General features: G+C 47.3%; 1 protein-coding gene across 3 annotated transcripts; it reads left to right on the plus strand.

The window, feature by feature from the left end:
• The first annotated feature begins 572 nt into the window (after window positions 1-572).
• On the plus strand, window positions 573-17,295 carry tasorb (transcription activation suppressor b). Of its 3 annotated transcripts, none has more exons than XM_014134766.3 (20): window positions 573-1,002; window positions 2,487-2,632; window positions 3,103-3,195; window positions 3,401-3,473; window positions 4,214-4,305; window positions 4,472-4,766; window positions 5,001-5,106; window positions 6,061-6,164; window positions 7,454-7,563; window positions 7,954-8,026; window positions 8,132-8,206; window positions 8,307-9,101; window positions 9,369-9,673; window positions 9,754-10,992; window positions 11,442-11,564; window positions 13,090-13,249; window positions 13,621-13,729; window positions 14,506-14,684; window positions 14,791-14,925; window positions 15,374-17,295. In XM_014134766.3, the coding sequence occupies exons 1-20, from the start codon at window positions 693-695 to the stop codon at window positions 16,837-16,839; spliced, it is 5,988 nt and encodes a 1,995-aa protein (XP_013990241.3). In that variant the 5' UTR covers window positions 573-692; the 3' UTR covers window positions 16,840-17,295. The 3 variants fall into 3 exon arrangements, with proteins under 3 accessions (XP_013990241.3, XP_082816011.1, XP_082816010.1); XM_082959885.1 differs by having other exon boundaries at window positions 15,377-17,295; XM_082959884.1 differs by having other exon boundaries at window positions 9,372-9,673.
• Window positions 17,296-17,815: the final 520 nt, after the last annotated feature.

Consider the following 17,815-nt stretch of genomic DNA (forward strand, 5'->3'; position numbering starts at 1 on the left):
CTACTAACATTGAAATCCATGTCACCTGTTGTGCACACATCATATGCCATCATTGGAGAAGGCATACAAATCTGAGGAAATAAGATTTTTTTCTAATAGCAGACTTTCATTTGTCAGATGTCATTCTGGATGCATGGTCTCAATTAAATAGGCCAGCCAAAACGCAATAAGCATTTCCCAGTCATACCACCAGTCTGTATATCAAATGTCAGACTGAAAGTGGATAGGTCATGGTGTTATTGGGCCTATACTATTTATGGATATTACTCTGATTCAAACAAATGCCTTTTTATGTCAATAAGTTATCATGTGTCACAGACGGTATAAAATCATAACTTTAAAGACAGAAACGGTTTAATTTGACATTTTCTTTTGTCAAGATTTCTGTAGTAGGCCAGGCCTTAGTGGAAAACCCCCCCGAGGTAGACAGACAGATACCAGTTCAGCCAGCTGCTGTCTCAAACACTGAGGAATAATAACGGTCTCAAAGGAAGTTATTCGACTCAAGGGCCTGTAGGAGGCGCGGCTTTGCTTGAATGTAAACAGATTGACGCCAGCGCTTTGCTGTGGTGGAGAAGAAGGCATACGTCATATTCACAATGGCGGAGGCAGGGTGAGGAGTAGAGTGTGTCAGTTAAGTGGCGCAGTAACCAACTACATTGCCCGCGAAAGACGCTAACGGTGCCCGAAAAATGGCCCTGAACCCTGAAGTGGAGAGAAAAACTGACATAGAGTGTCTGAAGACCGGTGAGCTCGACTTGGAGAGCTGCGATAGCAAGACAAATTCGTTGTCAGCCGCCATCTCGGCCACATCCAACCAAAATGGCGATCAGACTGGATGTGAAGACGGTGTAATGCCCGAACAAGAAGCCTCTGAGCGGCGGAGGAGCGGGCAGACGGCCGCGAGAAGCTCCGATAATTCACCTTTACCCGGCCAGAGACAGGCTGAAGAGTTGCCAAGGAGAAATTTTCAGATCCCGAGGAAGATCAAGGAACGGAAAGGTTGTGCCCTTTCTCTAGTACTAGCTAGCTATTTCCAACAGAGGCTGCCCTGTGTTTCATAATTCAAGTGCTGCATGTTGCAAACCCGCGTTCCCTACCGTCAGAATTTAGATTAGCTATTGACATGGATTAATGTGATCCATCTTCAGAGGATAGTTAACGTTAGTTTATTGCGTACAAATAAACTATTGCCTTGGTAAAGGTAAAATCGGTTCCCGTACTCATCTCGGTCAGCATTGCAGGTAAGTTTTGGCTCAGGCGCGAGAAGAGAAGAAGCACATGAAGAGATGCTGCCCATCAAGCCTCCATATTACTTGGGTCTACATGGAGGATTGTGGAGAGTGAAATTAGTTTTGATGATGGTATTCAGCTGACGATTTTGAAAGCTTGTGGAAAATGAACATAGTAGTAAAGTCCCTTGGGTTGTACACACCACACCCATCTTCTAGGATCTAGGCCTAGACTGGTTACCATGGCCCTTCCATGAAGCTCCAGAGATAGTCATCATCCCAAATCTTCATTGATTTGATACAGATTATAGTAGACAAGTCCAGACCCCAGTTGGAGTATTTGGGGGTAGAATACATGTAACTAGCTATACAGTGAGACCATTGGTCAGTCATCCAGGAATAGCCAGACTGGGAGAAGCTGCCAAGAGCTGTTTTAGTATTAGCTAGGCTAGTTCATTCTTTAGAATATTTGCTGTGCTGGTCTTGGCTCTTACATAAGATTTGCTTGGATTGTCATCAGAAAGCGCATCCATTCTATACCAATGGTGCCCACTATATTCACAGGTTGGTGTGTTTTGTTTTCATAATTGGGGAGATGCCGAATTATGATGCACAGCCTGCATGCAAAATACAATCCATCATACAAGTTGCTATCATGGGCATAGCTACATCAAGTTTAGTTTGATAATATTGTCTCTAGGTTCTGGCCTTTGGCTTGACGGATATGTGTCATGCATTCTGACTAAATAGTATGCCTACACATTTTCAGAATGCATGTGCTATTTTATTTAATTTTTTTTCTTTTTTCGATGTTCCTTAGTGTGATGTCACTGCATTTGGAAAATAGACTGGTGGATGAGACTTGGTTGGACATATTGCATCATCATTATTTAGCACAAAGTGTACAGAGAACTTTGCCCCTTTTATCTTGAAATAAACTGATCAGATACCCATCATGTAGCCTATTGAGTTTTTAAATGAACAGTGCATACAAATAAACAATGTAATCCAGTCCCTGTTCTATGGCTGTGTTTACACAGGCACACAATTCTGAGAATTTGTCCTCTAATTGTTCTTTTGACCAGTCATACCAGATCTTTTCACATCAGATATTTTTTTAGAGCTGATCTGACTGGTCAAAAGACCAATTAGTGAGTGGGGAATTGGGCTGCCTGTGTGAACGCAGTCCAATTTGTGCCAATCACATCCCTGAATGATACTAATTCTCTGTTTGTCATCCCTGCTCCTCGGTAGGCCTGTACCAGTTTCTGGCCCCTGACTCCCGGGAATTTGAGGGCCTTGTGAAGATCCTCTCCTCCTTCTACCTGGATGCATCGTCCAGAGGGACATTCTCCTACTGCAAGGCCAGGCTCATTCACAATGAGCTGCTAGAGAAAGAGGTAGCATCACCAAGCTCAACCACATTATCATACCCCCAACTTTAATTTTTTTTTTTTTTTTTGAGACTCCCCCCCCCATCATATTTAACACAAACCAACCACATGGTACACCAAACTATACAGAAGCCCAGTGGGCCACAACAAATAAATAAAATAAACAATAAGACAGGCCATCAGCTGATCAGTCCGCCTCAGGCTGTTGTCAACAGCATGGCCCAGAGGTCTGTTATAAGAATTCCCATTTGCTATCACTTAAATCAAATCTTCACTTCCTAATGTTAAAAGAAAATAAAACGCATACCCACTGCTGATATTCTCCCCAGACTGGCACAAAACACTAGTTGATAGTTTTTCACGACCAACAACAAATACACACTTCATACCTCACTGAAATTGACCCACCCTTTATATTGTTGTGCTTGCATTGTTTCTCATGATGCCATATTTTCTCCTGTTTGTGTGTGTGCCAGTTCATTGAGAAGAGGAGGGAGCTGAAGCAGGAGGGCCGTACAGACCCAGAGCTGGTGGAGTCCTACTGCTTCCTGTTCCCAGACAAGTCCAAGGTGAGCCTAAGGGCCTGCCTGCTTCACCAGGGGGTGTGGTATAGCGCCGTGATCTAGTACTCTTGATTTAATGTTGGATCTTTACAATTGGATTATGCATTCGGCCTACAATTTGAGTTTGGCTGCTGGGCTCCTGGTTGTCATTTGAAAAGCACAGTTGTATTTAATTTTTTGTTGGTATGATGATGTGATGTTCTTTTACCAGCTCCCATGGATATGTGAGAAGGGTCTGTCTGTGGGACACTCCAGGATCACTACACTAGGAAATCCTGCTATGGGTGAGTGTGTGTGTGTGTGTGTGTGTGTGTAGTTGAATGTCATGTATGATATTGTTTTTAGGGAGAGTTTGCAAATGTCCAGAAGGAAGGCTTTTCTCTGTAATGCACTTGTCTAACTGTTCTAGATGTTGGGGGTATGTCAGTTAGACATGGGGTTGTCACCATACCTTATTGTTCCATGGCAAAAAGGAAAACACAAAGCAGACTAAACTCGTTGGTCCTTTAAAAACATTCTGTATGTAACATATTGTGTGCTAAACGTTATTCTGGAAGTCAACATGCGGCTGTTTTTCTTTCCAACATTAGGACTGTTTTCCTCAGGAATTGTAGTCCACTGAATGTTTTGTTTCCTTTCCATGATACCTCTGAGTTTCGCGTTACTGGTATTGTGACAACCCTGTTAGAAATGGATCTGCTTTTGAACGTTAAGGTTTAATTGACTCTCTGTAATAGAGGATAATCTGTATGCCTCATTACTGTAAGAGTAGCTTTATCCACTGCCAGACAGCTTAGAATGTCTACCAGATACCATTACATAAGAAGATACCTAATACATGGCCTAGCAACAGCTGAGTATGGTGGAAATGTTTATCACAATCCCTCAAACTTCAGTCATAAACTATAAACCCACACATAGCTATTTCGATTTTTGTTAGTCAAAAGTTAAAGTTGTCTATGCATGGTTTTTGCCTCCATAGTTTGTTCTTGACTTGCCTTGCCTTTTTGTTTTGTCATTTCAGGTGTTTATTTGTCCAAATTCTCTGATTTGCTTCAAATGAACCCATTTGAAGCAGGCACTTGTGGAGACATCGTCATATTTAAAGTCATGAGGGTAAATGCATCTATCACACTCATTATGGACCCAACTTAAACTATATATATATATTACGAACACCTAGAATGTAGTTGCTTACTTTTCAACAGCCTAGAATTACCATCGTTGAGTGCAACACCAGTTTCTATAATCTTTGACCAAGTGAGTGTGTTTGTCCCTTCAGGGCCGGCTGAAGAACATCTTTGAGAACATGCCTAAGAGTGTCCTGGACCCCACACCCAAATTTGACTGTCACATCTCCAAGAACGCCACGCGGGTCACCTCGTTGCTGTCCTACAGAGCCTTTGAACTCACGCAGCAGTACTTCTATGAGTTTGCTTTTGATGAGATCAAGCCGCGGCCCAGGCATGTGTGTCCCTACGCCGTGGTGTCTTTCCAGTACAAAGGCAAGGAGTCTGCTGCTGCACCTATGGCTGCACACAGGTTCAACAGCACCGTCTGTGAAGGAGGAAGCAAAGGTACACTCCTGTTTCTGCTTCTTCACCTTATCGCTCTGCTTTAGTCTATTTGTAAGGACATTTGTATTAAAAATAAAGGCAAAAGTATTTGTAGAATGTAGTTTGATAGCTACCTTGGAAGTTTGGCATATTGTGCCCTTTTTTGACCTGTGACTGTTGACTGGGGCCATTGTTCCTATTGCAATTGTGAAGTGTTTTGAATGCACTTTAAATAACGATTGATTTGCCTGTCAGGGAGGAGTAGCTACACTGTGTGGAGTGGGCCGCTGGTGAACAAGGGACAGGAGTTGTGCCAGGTGTCTCTACGCTCCTCTACACGCCACTTCCTCCCGTTCAAACTGTGAGTACCTCTTTATTGTCTATACCTAAAATGCATGTATTTGTTATCAAATCAAATTTTATTGGTCACATATGTTATTGCGGATGTAGCGAAGTGCTTGTGTTTCTAGCTCCAACAGTGTAGTAATATCTAACAATACACACAAACCTAAAAGTAAAATAATGGAATTAAGTAATATATAAATATTAGGATGAGCCATGTCGGAGTGGCATAGACTAAAATAGAGTAGAATAGAATACAGTATATACATACGAGATGAGTAAAGCAAAAATATGTATCCATTATTAAAGTGGCCAGTGATTCCAAGTCTATGTATATAGGGCAGCAGCCTCTAAGGTGCAGGGTTACGTAACAGGGTGGAAGCCGCCTAGTGATGGCTATTTAACAGTTTGATGGCCTTGTGATAGAAACTGTTTTTCAGTCTTGGTCCCAGTTTGATGCACCTGTACTGACCTGGTCTTCTGGATGATAGTGGGGTGAGCAGGCTGTGGCTTGGGTGGTTGTTGTCCTTGATGATCTTTTTGGCGTTCCTGTGACATCGGGTGGTGTAGGTGTCCTGGAGGGCAGGTAGTTTGTCCCCGGTGATGCGTTGGGCAGACCGCACCACCCTCTGGAGAGCCCTGCAGTTGCGGGCGGTGCAGTTGCCATACCAGGCGGTGATACAACCCGACAGGATGCTCTACATTGTGCATCTGTAAAAGTTTTAGGTGCCAAGACAAATTTCTTCAGCCTCCTGAGGTTGAAGAGGCGCTGTTGCGCCGCCTTCACCACAGTGTCTGTGTGGGTGGACCATTTCAGTTTGTCAGGGATATGTACGCCAAGGAATTAAAACCTACCTAAAACACGTATTTGTTGTCCATACCTAAAACATGGATATCAGCAGTAATTCATAGTTAATAAGCATGTTATGAGTACTGTAATAAGTTGATTGACGTGTGTGTGTGCCCTCTGCAGAACGGAGAAGTTGGAGATGAGTATGGGGATGCAGCTGGACCAGGTGAAGAGGAAGATCCCCTCTGTTCTGTTCTCCTGGGACACCTACAGCAGAACCCGAGAAGGTCCGAACCGCTCTACTCCTCTACTCTACTTCTGCTCTCCTCCTCTATTCTACTCCTGCTCTCCTCCTCTATTCTACTCCTGCTCTCCTCCTCTATTCTACTTCTGCTCTCCTCCTCTATTCTACTCTACTTCTGCTCTCTTCCTCTATTCTACTCTACTTCTGTTCTCCTCCTCTATTCTACTCTACTTCTGCTCTCCTCCTCTATTCTACTCTACTTCTGCTCTCCTCTATTCTACTCTACTTCTGCTCTCTTCCTCTACTCTCCTCTATTCTACTCTACTTCTGCTCTCCTCCTCTATTCTCCTCTACTTCTGCTCTCTTCCTCTATTCTCCTCTACTTCTGCTCTCTTCCTCTATTCTCCTCTCCTTCTAATCCTCTCCTTTATTCTCCTCTCCTTCTAATCCTCTCCTCTATTCTCCTCTCCTTCTAATCCTCTCCTCTATTCTCCTCTCCTTCTAATCCTCTCCTCTATTCTCCTCTCCTTCTAATCCTCTCCTCTATTCTCCTCTCCTTCTAATCCTCTCCTCTATTCTCCTCTCCTTCTAATCCTCTCCTCTATTCTCCTCTCCTTCTAATCCTCTCCTCTATTCTCCTCTCCTTCTAATCCTCTCCTCTATTCTCCTCTCCTTCTAATCCTCTCCTCTATTCTCCTCTCCTTCTAATCCTCTCCTTCTAATCCTCTCCTCTATTCTCCTCTCCTTCTAATCCTCTCCTCTCCTGTACTCCTCTCCTTCTAATCCTCTCCTCTCCTTCTAATCCTCTATTCTCCTCCTCTCCAGCCTTAGTTCTAGTCTGGTTAATCTATACTCTGACCAAGACAACTGTCCATAGATGCTATAGAATAACATGACAACACTTAACAGTCCCTCCAAGATTTCGCAGTGTTTGTGTGATGCTTGCTTTTACTGAGTCCATTCTGACATCTTGAATGGCAATTTGCAATAATTTTGTCCAATTTGTCACATGCGCTGCTGAGGAAAAAAGCTTGTTGACCTGTTCTTTGTTTGAGCCATTTTATGTGCTAAAGGTACAGTGATTGCTTAAAATTGCGAACCCTCTTTTTCTAGTGAGGTGAATGGACAGTTATATGCGGTAATGTTGCCACGATTTGAGTTTTATGCGGTGATTGGTCAGATTTGCAAGCCCTCGCATAATATTGCGATTGCTAAATCTTGGAGGGACTGACTTACTCTAACAACAATGTAGGACCTTTCACCCGGAATCACTGTGTGGTTGTTTTTTCAACTTTGGAGTGGAACTTGTTCTGACCGAGCTGTGTGTTTCAGTGCTGAAGTGTGGGATCTACTGCAGCCTGTTTGAGGTGGTGGATGGGAAGGGTAAAGCGACCAGCAGCACTCTCTCAGGACTCATACATAAACTGGAGAGAGAGCGGATGGTGAGTCACTCCCTGACAGTCCCTCTGCAGGATGTTTTAATGAATAGTGTTTAATGATTACACCGCAACACTAGACGGGGTAGGGAGGAGATGTATCGTGGATCATTATATTACACACCCAGGCTTTCACATGGGTTGTCATTACTTTGGTCCCCCATATTGTTTGATATGTAGGTCAGCTAACTGGTGAGTTCCCTAGAAATGGGCATGTCTTGAAGACTGGTTGTCATTTGGTTTCCATATTTGTTTAAAGGTAGAGCTAATGCCCATGCCACATATGAAATGAATTGTCCCTGTTTTAAGTGTGAATTTCTGTTGTTGCACAGCTGCACTGTATGAAAAGTGTTTGTTTAGATGTATTGAATGTTAACGTCTCCTCCTCCTGTGTAGGTGCTGGTGAAGCCTTTAGTTGATAAAGGCTTTCTCTTCCTCTTGTCATCTACTCAGATGTTCAATCCCAACGGTACGTCCTCCGTCTCTCCTTATCTCAGGTCTCTCTGACTCTTTCCATTGATCTGACATGTTGTTCGTGTGGGTTAATACTGAGGAGTTGTTTTGTGTATTCTAGAACGTCGGGGGAGGGTTGAGAAGAGCCTGCAGGCACTATTTGTCTTTCAGGAGTCCAGGGGAGTCGCCAAGTTCAGTAAGTATTCTAAAATGTCCTTCCTCAAACCACAGTTACATATTGAATGTCAGGAACATCCTTTATGAGAAGTATGTATACTTATGTCTGCCTCCCCCAGCGCCCAGACTGTCAGAGCAGGAGCCCCTGTCAGCTGAGCCCCTGCCCCCCCTCCTGGCCTCCATGGACCCCTTCATTCCAGCCCTGCACTACGCCTTGCTCAAAATGCGCTCCACCCCCGATAACAAGCACCTCAGCACCGTGGTGGAGCGCCAGGCCCTAGACTACCTGACCAGGAGGGACAGCGGCCGGGCCTTCCTCCTCCCAGAGTACCAACAGAACCTGGACGAGAGAGGCAACGTGCACCCCGCGCCCCGCCCCAAATCCAACATGGAGGGCCTGCTGCGTTCCTACCTCCACGGCCTCTCCTCGGCCTACGTCCTTCCCATTGTCAAGGCCAGGGACATGATGGACAGGATCAACCAGCCCCCGCCTGCCCCAGCTCCAACTGTCCCGGACTACAGCCCTGTGTCAGACTGGGGGGGGTCAGGAGGGTCAGACAGACCAGAGAGGGTGGAGAGGCAACCTCTAGAGAGACCAGAGAGCAGCAGGAGAAGAGGGGGGCCGTCCCAGACCCATTCTAACGGGGCCGCAGCAGGGACAGGGGCCCCGCCCCAGAGGTCCAGGTTGGCCCAGAGTGAGTACGATAAGGACAAGATGAAAGAGTTGCTGAAGCTGATCCAGCTGCATAAGGCCCTGGTGAAAGAGCCAGGAGGGAAGGAGAGGGCCGATGGGGGTGACGAGGGGGCCTGGGAGGGCCCCCACGGCCTGAAAAGGAAACTAGAAGAGGACGAATCAGGGGCCATGTCTAAATACCTACGAGGAGCCCACTTCAGCAATGGAGAGCCCAGTAGAGGTGAGACTGATTTCTGTGTGGGAGAGGCGTGAGTCTGTGTGGGAAAGACTGGAAGAATAAGGGAAAGAGCAAGTGGGAGGGAGACAGTTTGGTAGGGAGTAGTATGGACTGAGCAAGTTAATGCCAACCAAAGAGAATATTGCCATTTTAAAACTAGGCCTTTTTCATAAATCATATCCTTACGGTGTGTGTTTTGTAAAAGCCTACCTTATAAGCATGGTAAGCAAGGCTACATCCCTCTTAGCCCCACTGTCTCTGTCCTCCCAGTAGCCCAGGGGGAGGAGGTAGAGAACTACAACCTGGCAGCAGTAATGGAGAGCATGGGGATCTATGACACTGACCTGAGGGACAGGGGAAACACTTCCCAGGCCTCCTCAGCCAACGAGACACAGCGCCTGCTCAAGATCCTGCTCTCCACCCTCAACAAGGCCATGGTTCAAGGCGCTGCCGCGGCCCCCGCCGACCTACCTGACCACGTGGAGCCCTCCACGGGCTCGGCCACCACGGAGAACCCCCTGACTGGAGCTCCGATTGAAGGGCGAGTGGAGCAGGCCCGACAGGACTTCTTTGAGGTGAGATGCGTGTGTGGGAGAAAAAAATGAAGTATGGACTGGTGTTTGTGATGTGACTGACCATATTGTTGTGTGTTTAGGAGCAGACTGTGTGCAGTCTGACCAGCCCCTTTAGCCCTGACTCTCCAGGACAACAGCCACACACCTCTGACAACCCATCACTCACCTGGGAACTGGCCTCTCACACAGACAAACCTATCCCCTTCTTTGAATCTCAGAACGACGGCAACTTTGAGCAGAGGGGAGGTCTGGAGGGGGGTGAGAGAGGTCTGAGAGGTGCCTCTGTGGAGAGGGTAACAAAGGAAGCCTCAATAGAGAGGGGAGCCAAGGGGGCTTCCTTGGAGAGGGAGATGGCTTTGAGGGGAGCTTTTCTGGAAGGGGGAACCAGGTACACCTCCCTAGAGGGGGAAAGCAATGTGGAGAAGCCAGCCAGGGGTGTTTCCCTGGAGAGGGTAGCCAGGCCGTCCAGCACTCTGGACACTATCGTAAGCCAGGAGCTCCACTGCCTCTCCAACTCCATCCAGGGCCTCATGGACAACCAGAAGATCTACTACAACTCCCAGCTGCCCCCACAGCTGTCCCCACGCCACACCTGGCAGCCCAACAGCTCATTCTCAGACTTTGTGGCTCCCTATGTTGTGTCTGTCCCTGTTCAGGGCCACGTCAACACCCTGTGTGAGAGAATGGGCCGACTAGTGCCCAAACCTCGCCACACAGACTCCGCTAAAACACCGGGGGCTCGTTCTACCCTCCATGCTCCCTCCGGCACTACCCATCCTATTTCCTCTTTCCCTCCCCCGCCCCATTCCCTCTCCTCCATCCCTCCCCTTCCTTCCATGCATCACCTTCCACCCCCGCCTGCCCTCGTCCACTCTCCTGCCCCTGTCCTCATCACGTCCCCCACCGCCAAGCCTGTCCCCAAAACCAAAGCACAGCCCCCTCAGGCTAAGAGCTCCTCTTCTTCCCAGAACCGGCCCAAACCGGTCCCGTTCAAACAGACACACAAGAACCCCTCTGCAGCACAGAAGCCCTCCACAGAGAGGAAGTCAGAACCATCTGCTTCAAAGAGAGGGGTCTACTCTCCCTCCCAGACCTCAATGGACTCCTCAGACTCCACCCCAAAACGGCCTAAACAAGATGCCATCACAGCCCCCTCTCCCCTGACTCCGGCGTCAGCCGCTGGACTACTGATGGGCCAGCTGAAGCCTGAGGTGTTCAGCAGCCTGGTGGAGATCTTCAAGGACGTGCAGAGGAACACGGTCAGGTTCTACATCCACTCTGGAGAGGAGGAGGAGAGTGACATCTGTGTGGAGATCAAGGTACTATAGGCATCAGTTATGATCAATACTCATGTCAATGTTTGCCCCACGTAAGAAGAGACTCATTCTTACTGATTGCGTTAACACTTCACTAATACCTCTATCCAAGCTTTCTCTGACACAGGCACTGCATTATCAGCTGTAATTATCTGCACTGTGACGGGACAATCAGTGTTCCCTCGTGTTGTTGATCTGAAAACATGTCAAACTGACATTGTCCTCTGGAGGACGAGGAGAGTCACACTTCACACTTTTTTTACTGCAACAAGAACACTTTATGGCTGTCTGCATTCTCTGCCATAATAAATTGTAGTACACTACTGAGATAATATTGCACCACTATTCTCTCTTCCTCATCTGTCTGCTCCTTGTTAATTTGGTTTTGTGGTGTGTTGCTGACTTCTGCTCCTGTTTTTAAACTCCCTCTTTCTGTCTCATCCCTGTGACAGGAGTACTTGCTGAGCCTGGGCAACACAGAGTGTAACCCCCAGATGTTCCTGGAGAATAACAGCAGTCTGGATAAGTTGCTCATCGTCATTCAGAACGAGGACATCTCAGCCCACGTCAACAAGGTAACATTACCATTCTGGCTGGCTGCTAGGATGAGTCAATATCGCCACGGCACCAGACAGAATGTTGTCTGCACAGGGAGAATTCTCCTCAGCCCCCGGGAAATAGTGGAATTCTAATTGGACCTGTTGATTTTTAAATCCACCAAAAACCTGGATGGTGCACAGATACACTACATGACCGAAAGTATGTGGACAGCTGCTCATCAAACATCTTGTCCCAAAATCATGGGCATTAATATGTAGTTTGTCCCCCCTTTGCTGCTATAACAGCCTCCACTCTTCTGGGAAAGCTTTCAACTAGATGTTAGAACATTTAATGCGGGGACTTGCTTCCATTCAGCCACGAGCATTAGTGAGTTCGGGCACTGACGTTGGGCGATTAGGCCTGGCTCGCATTCACCATTCCAATTCATCCCAAAGGTGTTCGATGGGGTTGAGGTCAGGGCTCTGTGCAGGCTTGTCAAGTTCTTCCACATCGATCTCGGCAAACCATTTCAATATGGACCTCGCTTTGTGCATGGGGGTATTGTCATGCTGAAACAGGAAAGGGCCTTCACAAAGTTGGAAACAGAATCGTCTAGAATGTCATTGTATACTGTAGCTTTAAGATTTCCCTTCACTGGAACTAAGCGGCCTAGCCCGAACCATGAAAAACAGCCCCAGACCATTATTCCTCCTCTACCAAACTTTACAGTTGGCACTATGCATTCGGGCACGTAGCATTCTCCGATTAGCCCGTCGGACTGCCAGATGGTGAAGTGTGATTCGTCACTCCAGAGAACGCGTTTCTACTGCTCCAGAGTCCAATGACGGCGAGCTTTACACCACTCCAGCCGACGCTTGACATTGAGCTTGGTGATCTTAGGCTTGTGTGCGGCTGCTCGTCCATGAAAACCCATTTCATGAAGCTCCCAATGAACAGGTATTGTTCTGACATTGCATCCAGAGGCAGTTTGGAACTTGGTGGTGAGTGTTGCAACCGAGGACAGGTTTTTTTTACGCGCTTCAGCAGTTGGCGGTCCCGTTCTGTGAGCTTCTGTGGCCTACCAATTCGTGGGTGAGCCGTTGTTGCTCCGAAACGTTTCCACTTCACAATAACATCACTTACAGTTGACCGGGGCAGCTCTAGCAGGGCAGAAATTTGATCAACTGACTTGTTGGAAAGGTGGCATCCTATGACGGTACCACGTTGAGCTCTTCAGTAAGGCTATTCTACTGCCAAAGCTCGTCTATGGAGATGGCATGGCTGTGTGCTCAGTTTTATACACCTGTCAGCAACGTGTGTGGCTGAAATAGCCAATTCAACATATTTGAAGGGGTGTCCACCTACTTTTGTGTGTATATATAGTGTAAAGTGTCATTTTAATTGAATATATAGACAGAGCTGGATGACATGATCCTCATGGCAACTAGTCTAGACAGTCATCACCTCTGTCTCATACAAATGTTAATTTCGATGTTAAGGATGAATTTAATGCTCTGTGTCTTATTTAAAGGTTGATTCTGAACCATGTTCCCCTGTCAGATCCCAGCTCTGGTGTCATTGAAGAAGCTGTCCACGGTGAGCTTTGCAGGAGTTGACAGTCTGGACGATGTGAAGAACCACACCTACAACGAGCTCTTTGTCTCTGGAGGATTCATAGTGTCTGACGAGTTTGTCCTCAACCCAGACTTCATAACACACGGTGAGTCTGCTGAAGCAGTCATCAACAGTCATTGTGATGTGTGGGAGTATGCAGTTTTTTTCGGTCACCCTTTCCTTCTATACAGTTGGATAAATTCCACAGTGACTGGGGATTGTGTTTGTTAATGAGATGCATCTATATTCTAATTGAAAACAGTATTTGGCCAGTTGTTTTTTTCCCCTTACAATTCAATCATTGTTTTATGTACCATGTAGCTGTGTCATTACATTCTGGTTAGGGAAGTGGTTATATATTGACTACAGATGGATAGGGAAAAGACTGAACTCATGACTGGTCATTGATTTGATGGGATCAGTGTGTGTTGTGTTCCCTGTACAGATTGGTGTTGTGTTATTGTGTTCCCTGTGCAGACCGGTTGCAGGCGTTCCTGCGGTTCCTAGAGGAGCAGAGCTCTCCAGAGAACCCCTGGCAGTGGAAGATCCACAATAAGTCCCAGAAGAAACTCAAAGAGCTGGGCAGGTCAGTAACTATCTCTACTACTACCATTCAGCATGACCTGAGACATTGACCTCTCGCAATCCATTCAGTAACTACCTCCATCCTATTGGACTACCAAGTCAACCAATTAGAAACGTCTCTGGGAAGTCCAAAGTAGTAGTAGTGACTGTTTTATGTTTGGTATTTTATTAGGCTCTCCATCAGCTGTTGCAGAAGCTACTCTTCCTGGAGTCTACATGAAACATAATACAGAATGACGTAATACAGAACATCATTAGACAAGAACAGCTCAAGGACAGAACTACATACATTTTTTTAAAGGCACACGTAGCCTACATATCAATACATACACACCAACTATCTAGGTCAAATAGGGGAGAGGCGTTGTGCCGTGAGGTGTTGCTTTATCTATTTTTTGAAACCAGGTTTGCTGTTTATTTGAGCAATATGAGATGGAAGGAAGTTCCAAGCAATAAGGGCTCTATATAATACTGTACGCTTTCTTGAATTTGTTCCGGATTTGGGGACTGTGAAAACACCCCTGGTGGGATAAGTGTGGGCCAGCTGCAGCTTAACTAGGTCTTTCCTTGCAGCACTGGACCACACGACTGGACAATAATCAAGATTAGACAAAACTAGAGCCTGCAGAACTTTCTTTTTGGAGTGTGGTGTCAAGGCTGAAAAACAAAACACACATTATAATCATATTATCATGCTTTCATCCAAAACTTTTTTGTGTGCTTTTTGTCTTACATATTCATACTTTTAGTAACAGACAGCCCCACCTCCTCTTATAGGTTGAACAGTGATGCCGTGGCTCTCCTCAACCTGCTGACAGCCTATCAGAAAAAGCACCTGGTGGAGTTCTTGCCTTACCACGAGTGTGACGCCCAATCACGTCAGGCCCCTGATCTGGACTGCCTGGTCAAGCTCCAGGCTAACCACACCCAGCACCGCCACTTTATCTTCCTCACAGGTACCACAGCATCATTATCGTGACACATCGTCTCCTAACCCTCGGTGGTACATTATGTGCCAGTATGTGTATTAACTGAACAGCCCTGTCTTGTTTGTCCCTCCAGAGAGGCGCTTTGAGATGTTCATGCAGTACTCCAGGAACGGCATAGTGATCGCCAGCATTGATGACATCATGACCAGTTTCCACAGCCTGATTGGCTCCAGAGATCAGAAACAGCTGCCCACACCGCCCTCCACTGGTGGGTGATGTCAACAACAACTTCACAATTACATTGCTCTTTGGCCCTGTTCAAGTACTATCAATTGGATCTCTTTCCTTGATGTGAGGTCCAAATGTTTTACGTCTTCCCTGTGGCTCAGTTGGTAGAGCATGGTGTTTGCAACACCAGCATGGTGTGTGCAACGCCAGGGTTGTGGGTTCGATTCCCACGGAGGGCCAGTACAACAACAAAAAAATGCATGAAATGAAATGTAAGTCGCTCTGGATAAGAGCGTCTGCTAAATGACTAAAATGTAAATGTTATGGTCAAATTGTCAGTTTTGAATACAGCAATCTTTTCCCCTGTCCCTTCTTTATCTACTCCCCTCGTCTCCTCTTGTCTCCTTCTCCCTCTCCTCTTCCTCGCTTCCCCTCTACTCCCTCGCTTGCTCGCCTCTTCCTTTCCTCCTCGTCTCTTCCTCTCTCAGTAGTGCATGATGAGTGTATAGAAGAGGAGGATATGTCGCTGGACTCTGATGATGACAGCCACAACCAGGTGATCGTAGAGCATCCTGCCCAATCCCAGGAGGGGGTAGCAGCAGGGGGTATGGGGGACTCAACCCAGCAGCCCCCCTTACCAGAGTCAGACGAGTTCCGCCCCCCTCTCCCCGACCAGCTCAACACCCCTGGCCGACACACCCCCTCCTCCCTCTCCTACTCCAGCAGAACCCCCAACCTGTCCAACTTCGCTGCTCTCAAATCTGCCATCTCCCAGTTCAAAGCCTCCAACCAGATTGGTAGGGCGGACATAGGCAGCACTTCGCCAGGAGGGTTTTCTGTCAACCCCCACCAGAGCTTCCTGTGTCCGTCTACCCAGTGGGTGTCCTACTCTGGCTCCTCCGGCTACACAGCCTCCCCAGCCTACCCCGCCTCGCCCTGCAGCACCACCCAAGAACAGGACTACAGAAACCCAGCCGCAGTACCTACTACAGCCCCAGGGTCCACTCTGACCAGCCAGGCTCCCCTCACCCTACCGGACATCCCCCAGCCTCCCCCGCCTCCTCCACATCTCAAGATGGGTGGTACTCTGTCCCAGTCGTTTAGCCTGCCTGGCTCTGTTAGTGGAGCGGCTGGGGTTGGTGTTGGAGCATCTATCTCCACAGTCAGCAGCACTAGTACTCTGCCCAGCACAGCCATAGTGGCCTCTTCCTCTTCTCTCTCCACTGCACTAACATACTCTGACCCTACTGTTGCCACCACAGCCTCCTTAGGCCTGGACTACACTCAGAGCGACATGGTCCAGCTTGGCTACCCGGCAGTGGTCAGCTCCAGCGCTAACGGGACCCCCACCCAGCAGGGGGACAGGAGACTCAGTGGGCCCGGGGAGTGCCCATGGGGGTTAGGAGGAGGAACCCCTAACAGCCAGGGAGGGGCCAGGCCTGGCTCTGTCTCCCATAGCGGCCTCACCCAAGGTGGGGAGAGGGAGAGGACAGGCACTCCTGGTGGCAGTACTCCTGGAAGTCAGGGGGGCAGGACTCCAGGGAACAGTGTAGAAAGCCTTGGAGCGGGTATGGCTGTTCCCTCTGTGGCCACCAGGGGGGGCTCAATAGCTAGGCCCATGCTGCCCATCCATGGAGGGACTGGAGGCAGTCGAGGTGGAGAGGCCAATGTCCGGCCACTCAGCGGTGGTGGCTACGGCTGTTTAGGTGCCATGCCTGGACAGATGGGTATGGGACGCGGCGGCATGGGACGAGGGGGTATGGGTCCCGGGTCGTTAGGGGGGTACAGAGGGAGAGGGGCCCCACAGAGAGGCCCCTGGCCCAGGCCGGGAATGGGACCCGAACGGCCGGATGGAGGTGGACCCTGCGGACCCTCCTGGGGTTACCCGAAGGGGAGGGGAGGGGGACAAGATTACTACTCAGATTACACATACTCACACAACTACTCCCCCTGAACAGACAATCATGATTACAGAGGGGAGAATGGACATGCCACACTCAGAGACTGGTAGAGCTGTCTGAATGTACATATAGACTTCATAAACACTTTGAATTGATAATGGTCAGAAGGATCCTGTTTTTTTTACAAATAAACTTGATACAGGCAGTGCCGAGTGTCGATACTGTCGTAACCGTACGCTCTTTACATGTAAGCTGTTTCAAACCCCTGTTCCGACCACTATATTTATAATTGTCAAGAAATGTAATGGCCTTCCAAGTGTCTCGGTTTTGTTTTGTTTTTTATTCTTTGTTTTTTTTTCCGGTTTGTGAACAAGGGGAAAAAGGCAGACTATTTTTTTAAAGAAAGAAAAAAGATCAGTGAAAGGCACCACTTTCGCTGTTGGTTTTCTTTTTTACATCCTTGGTTGTTCCCCCAAAAAGATCTATTAAAATAAACATGTTTCAAATCATATGTTCCTTTTATGACTTTTAGCATGATTAGGATGAGTAGCAATCAAAAAGCATGCTCCACAGCTGTCACCAACTGTTATTGGGCTCTCTTTTAATACTTCTAGTATACCCCCTTCAGGTCAATGATGAATGAATAGTCCTGACAGCCTATTAGGCTAAGCCTCATCTGTCCATCATGGATGTGTCAAGCTTCTTAACTCTGTAATGGGATGGATTGTTGTAGAAAAAAATGTGTACTAACATTTTGGTATGGAGCGCTAAGAACTTCCATGAATCTGTAACTGACATCTGTCGTTGGTTTAATGAGTCTAGCAACCACAAGGTTCAGAAGTATGACGGTAGGGCTGCATTTTTTGAGTAATCTGATTGGTCAAAATACCATTAATTGAAAGAACAGAATTGGAGTTGCCTGTGTAAACACAGGCTACTATTCCATCACAATAAATGGGACTTTGGTACAGAAGAAATGACAAATTCTGATATTTTTTTACACAAGTTGACCAATCACAGATCGTTTTA

The sequence above is a fragment of the Salmo salar genome, chromosome 13 (genome assembly GCF_965601325.2).
Source record: "Salmo salar chromosome 13, fSalSal1, whole genome shotgun sequence".
Taxonomy (NCBI): Eukaryota; Metazoa; Chordata; class Actinopteri; order Salmoniformes; family Salmonidae; genus Salmo; species Salmo salar.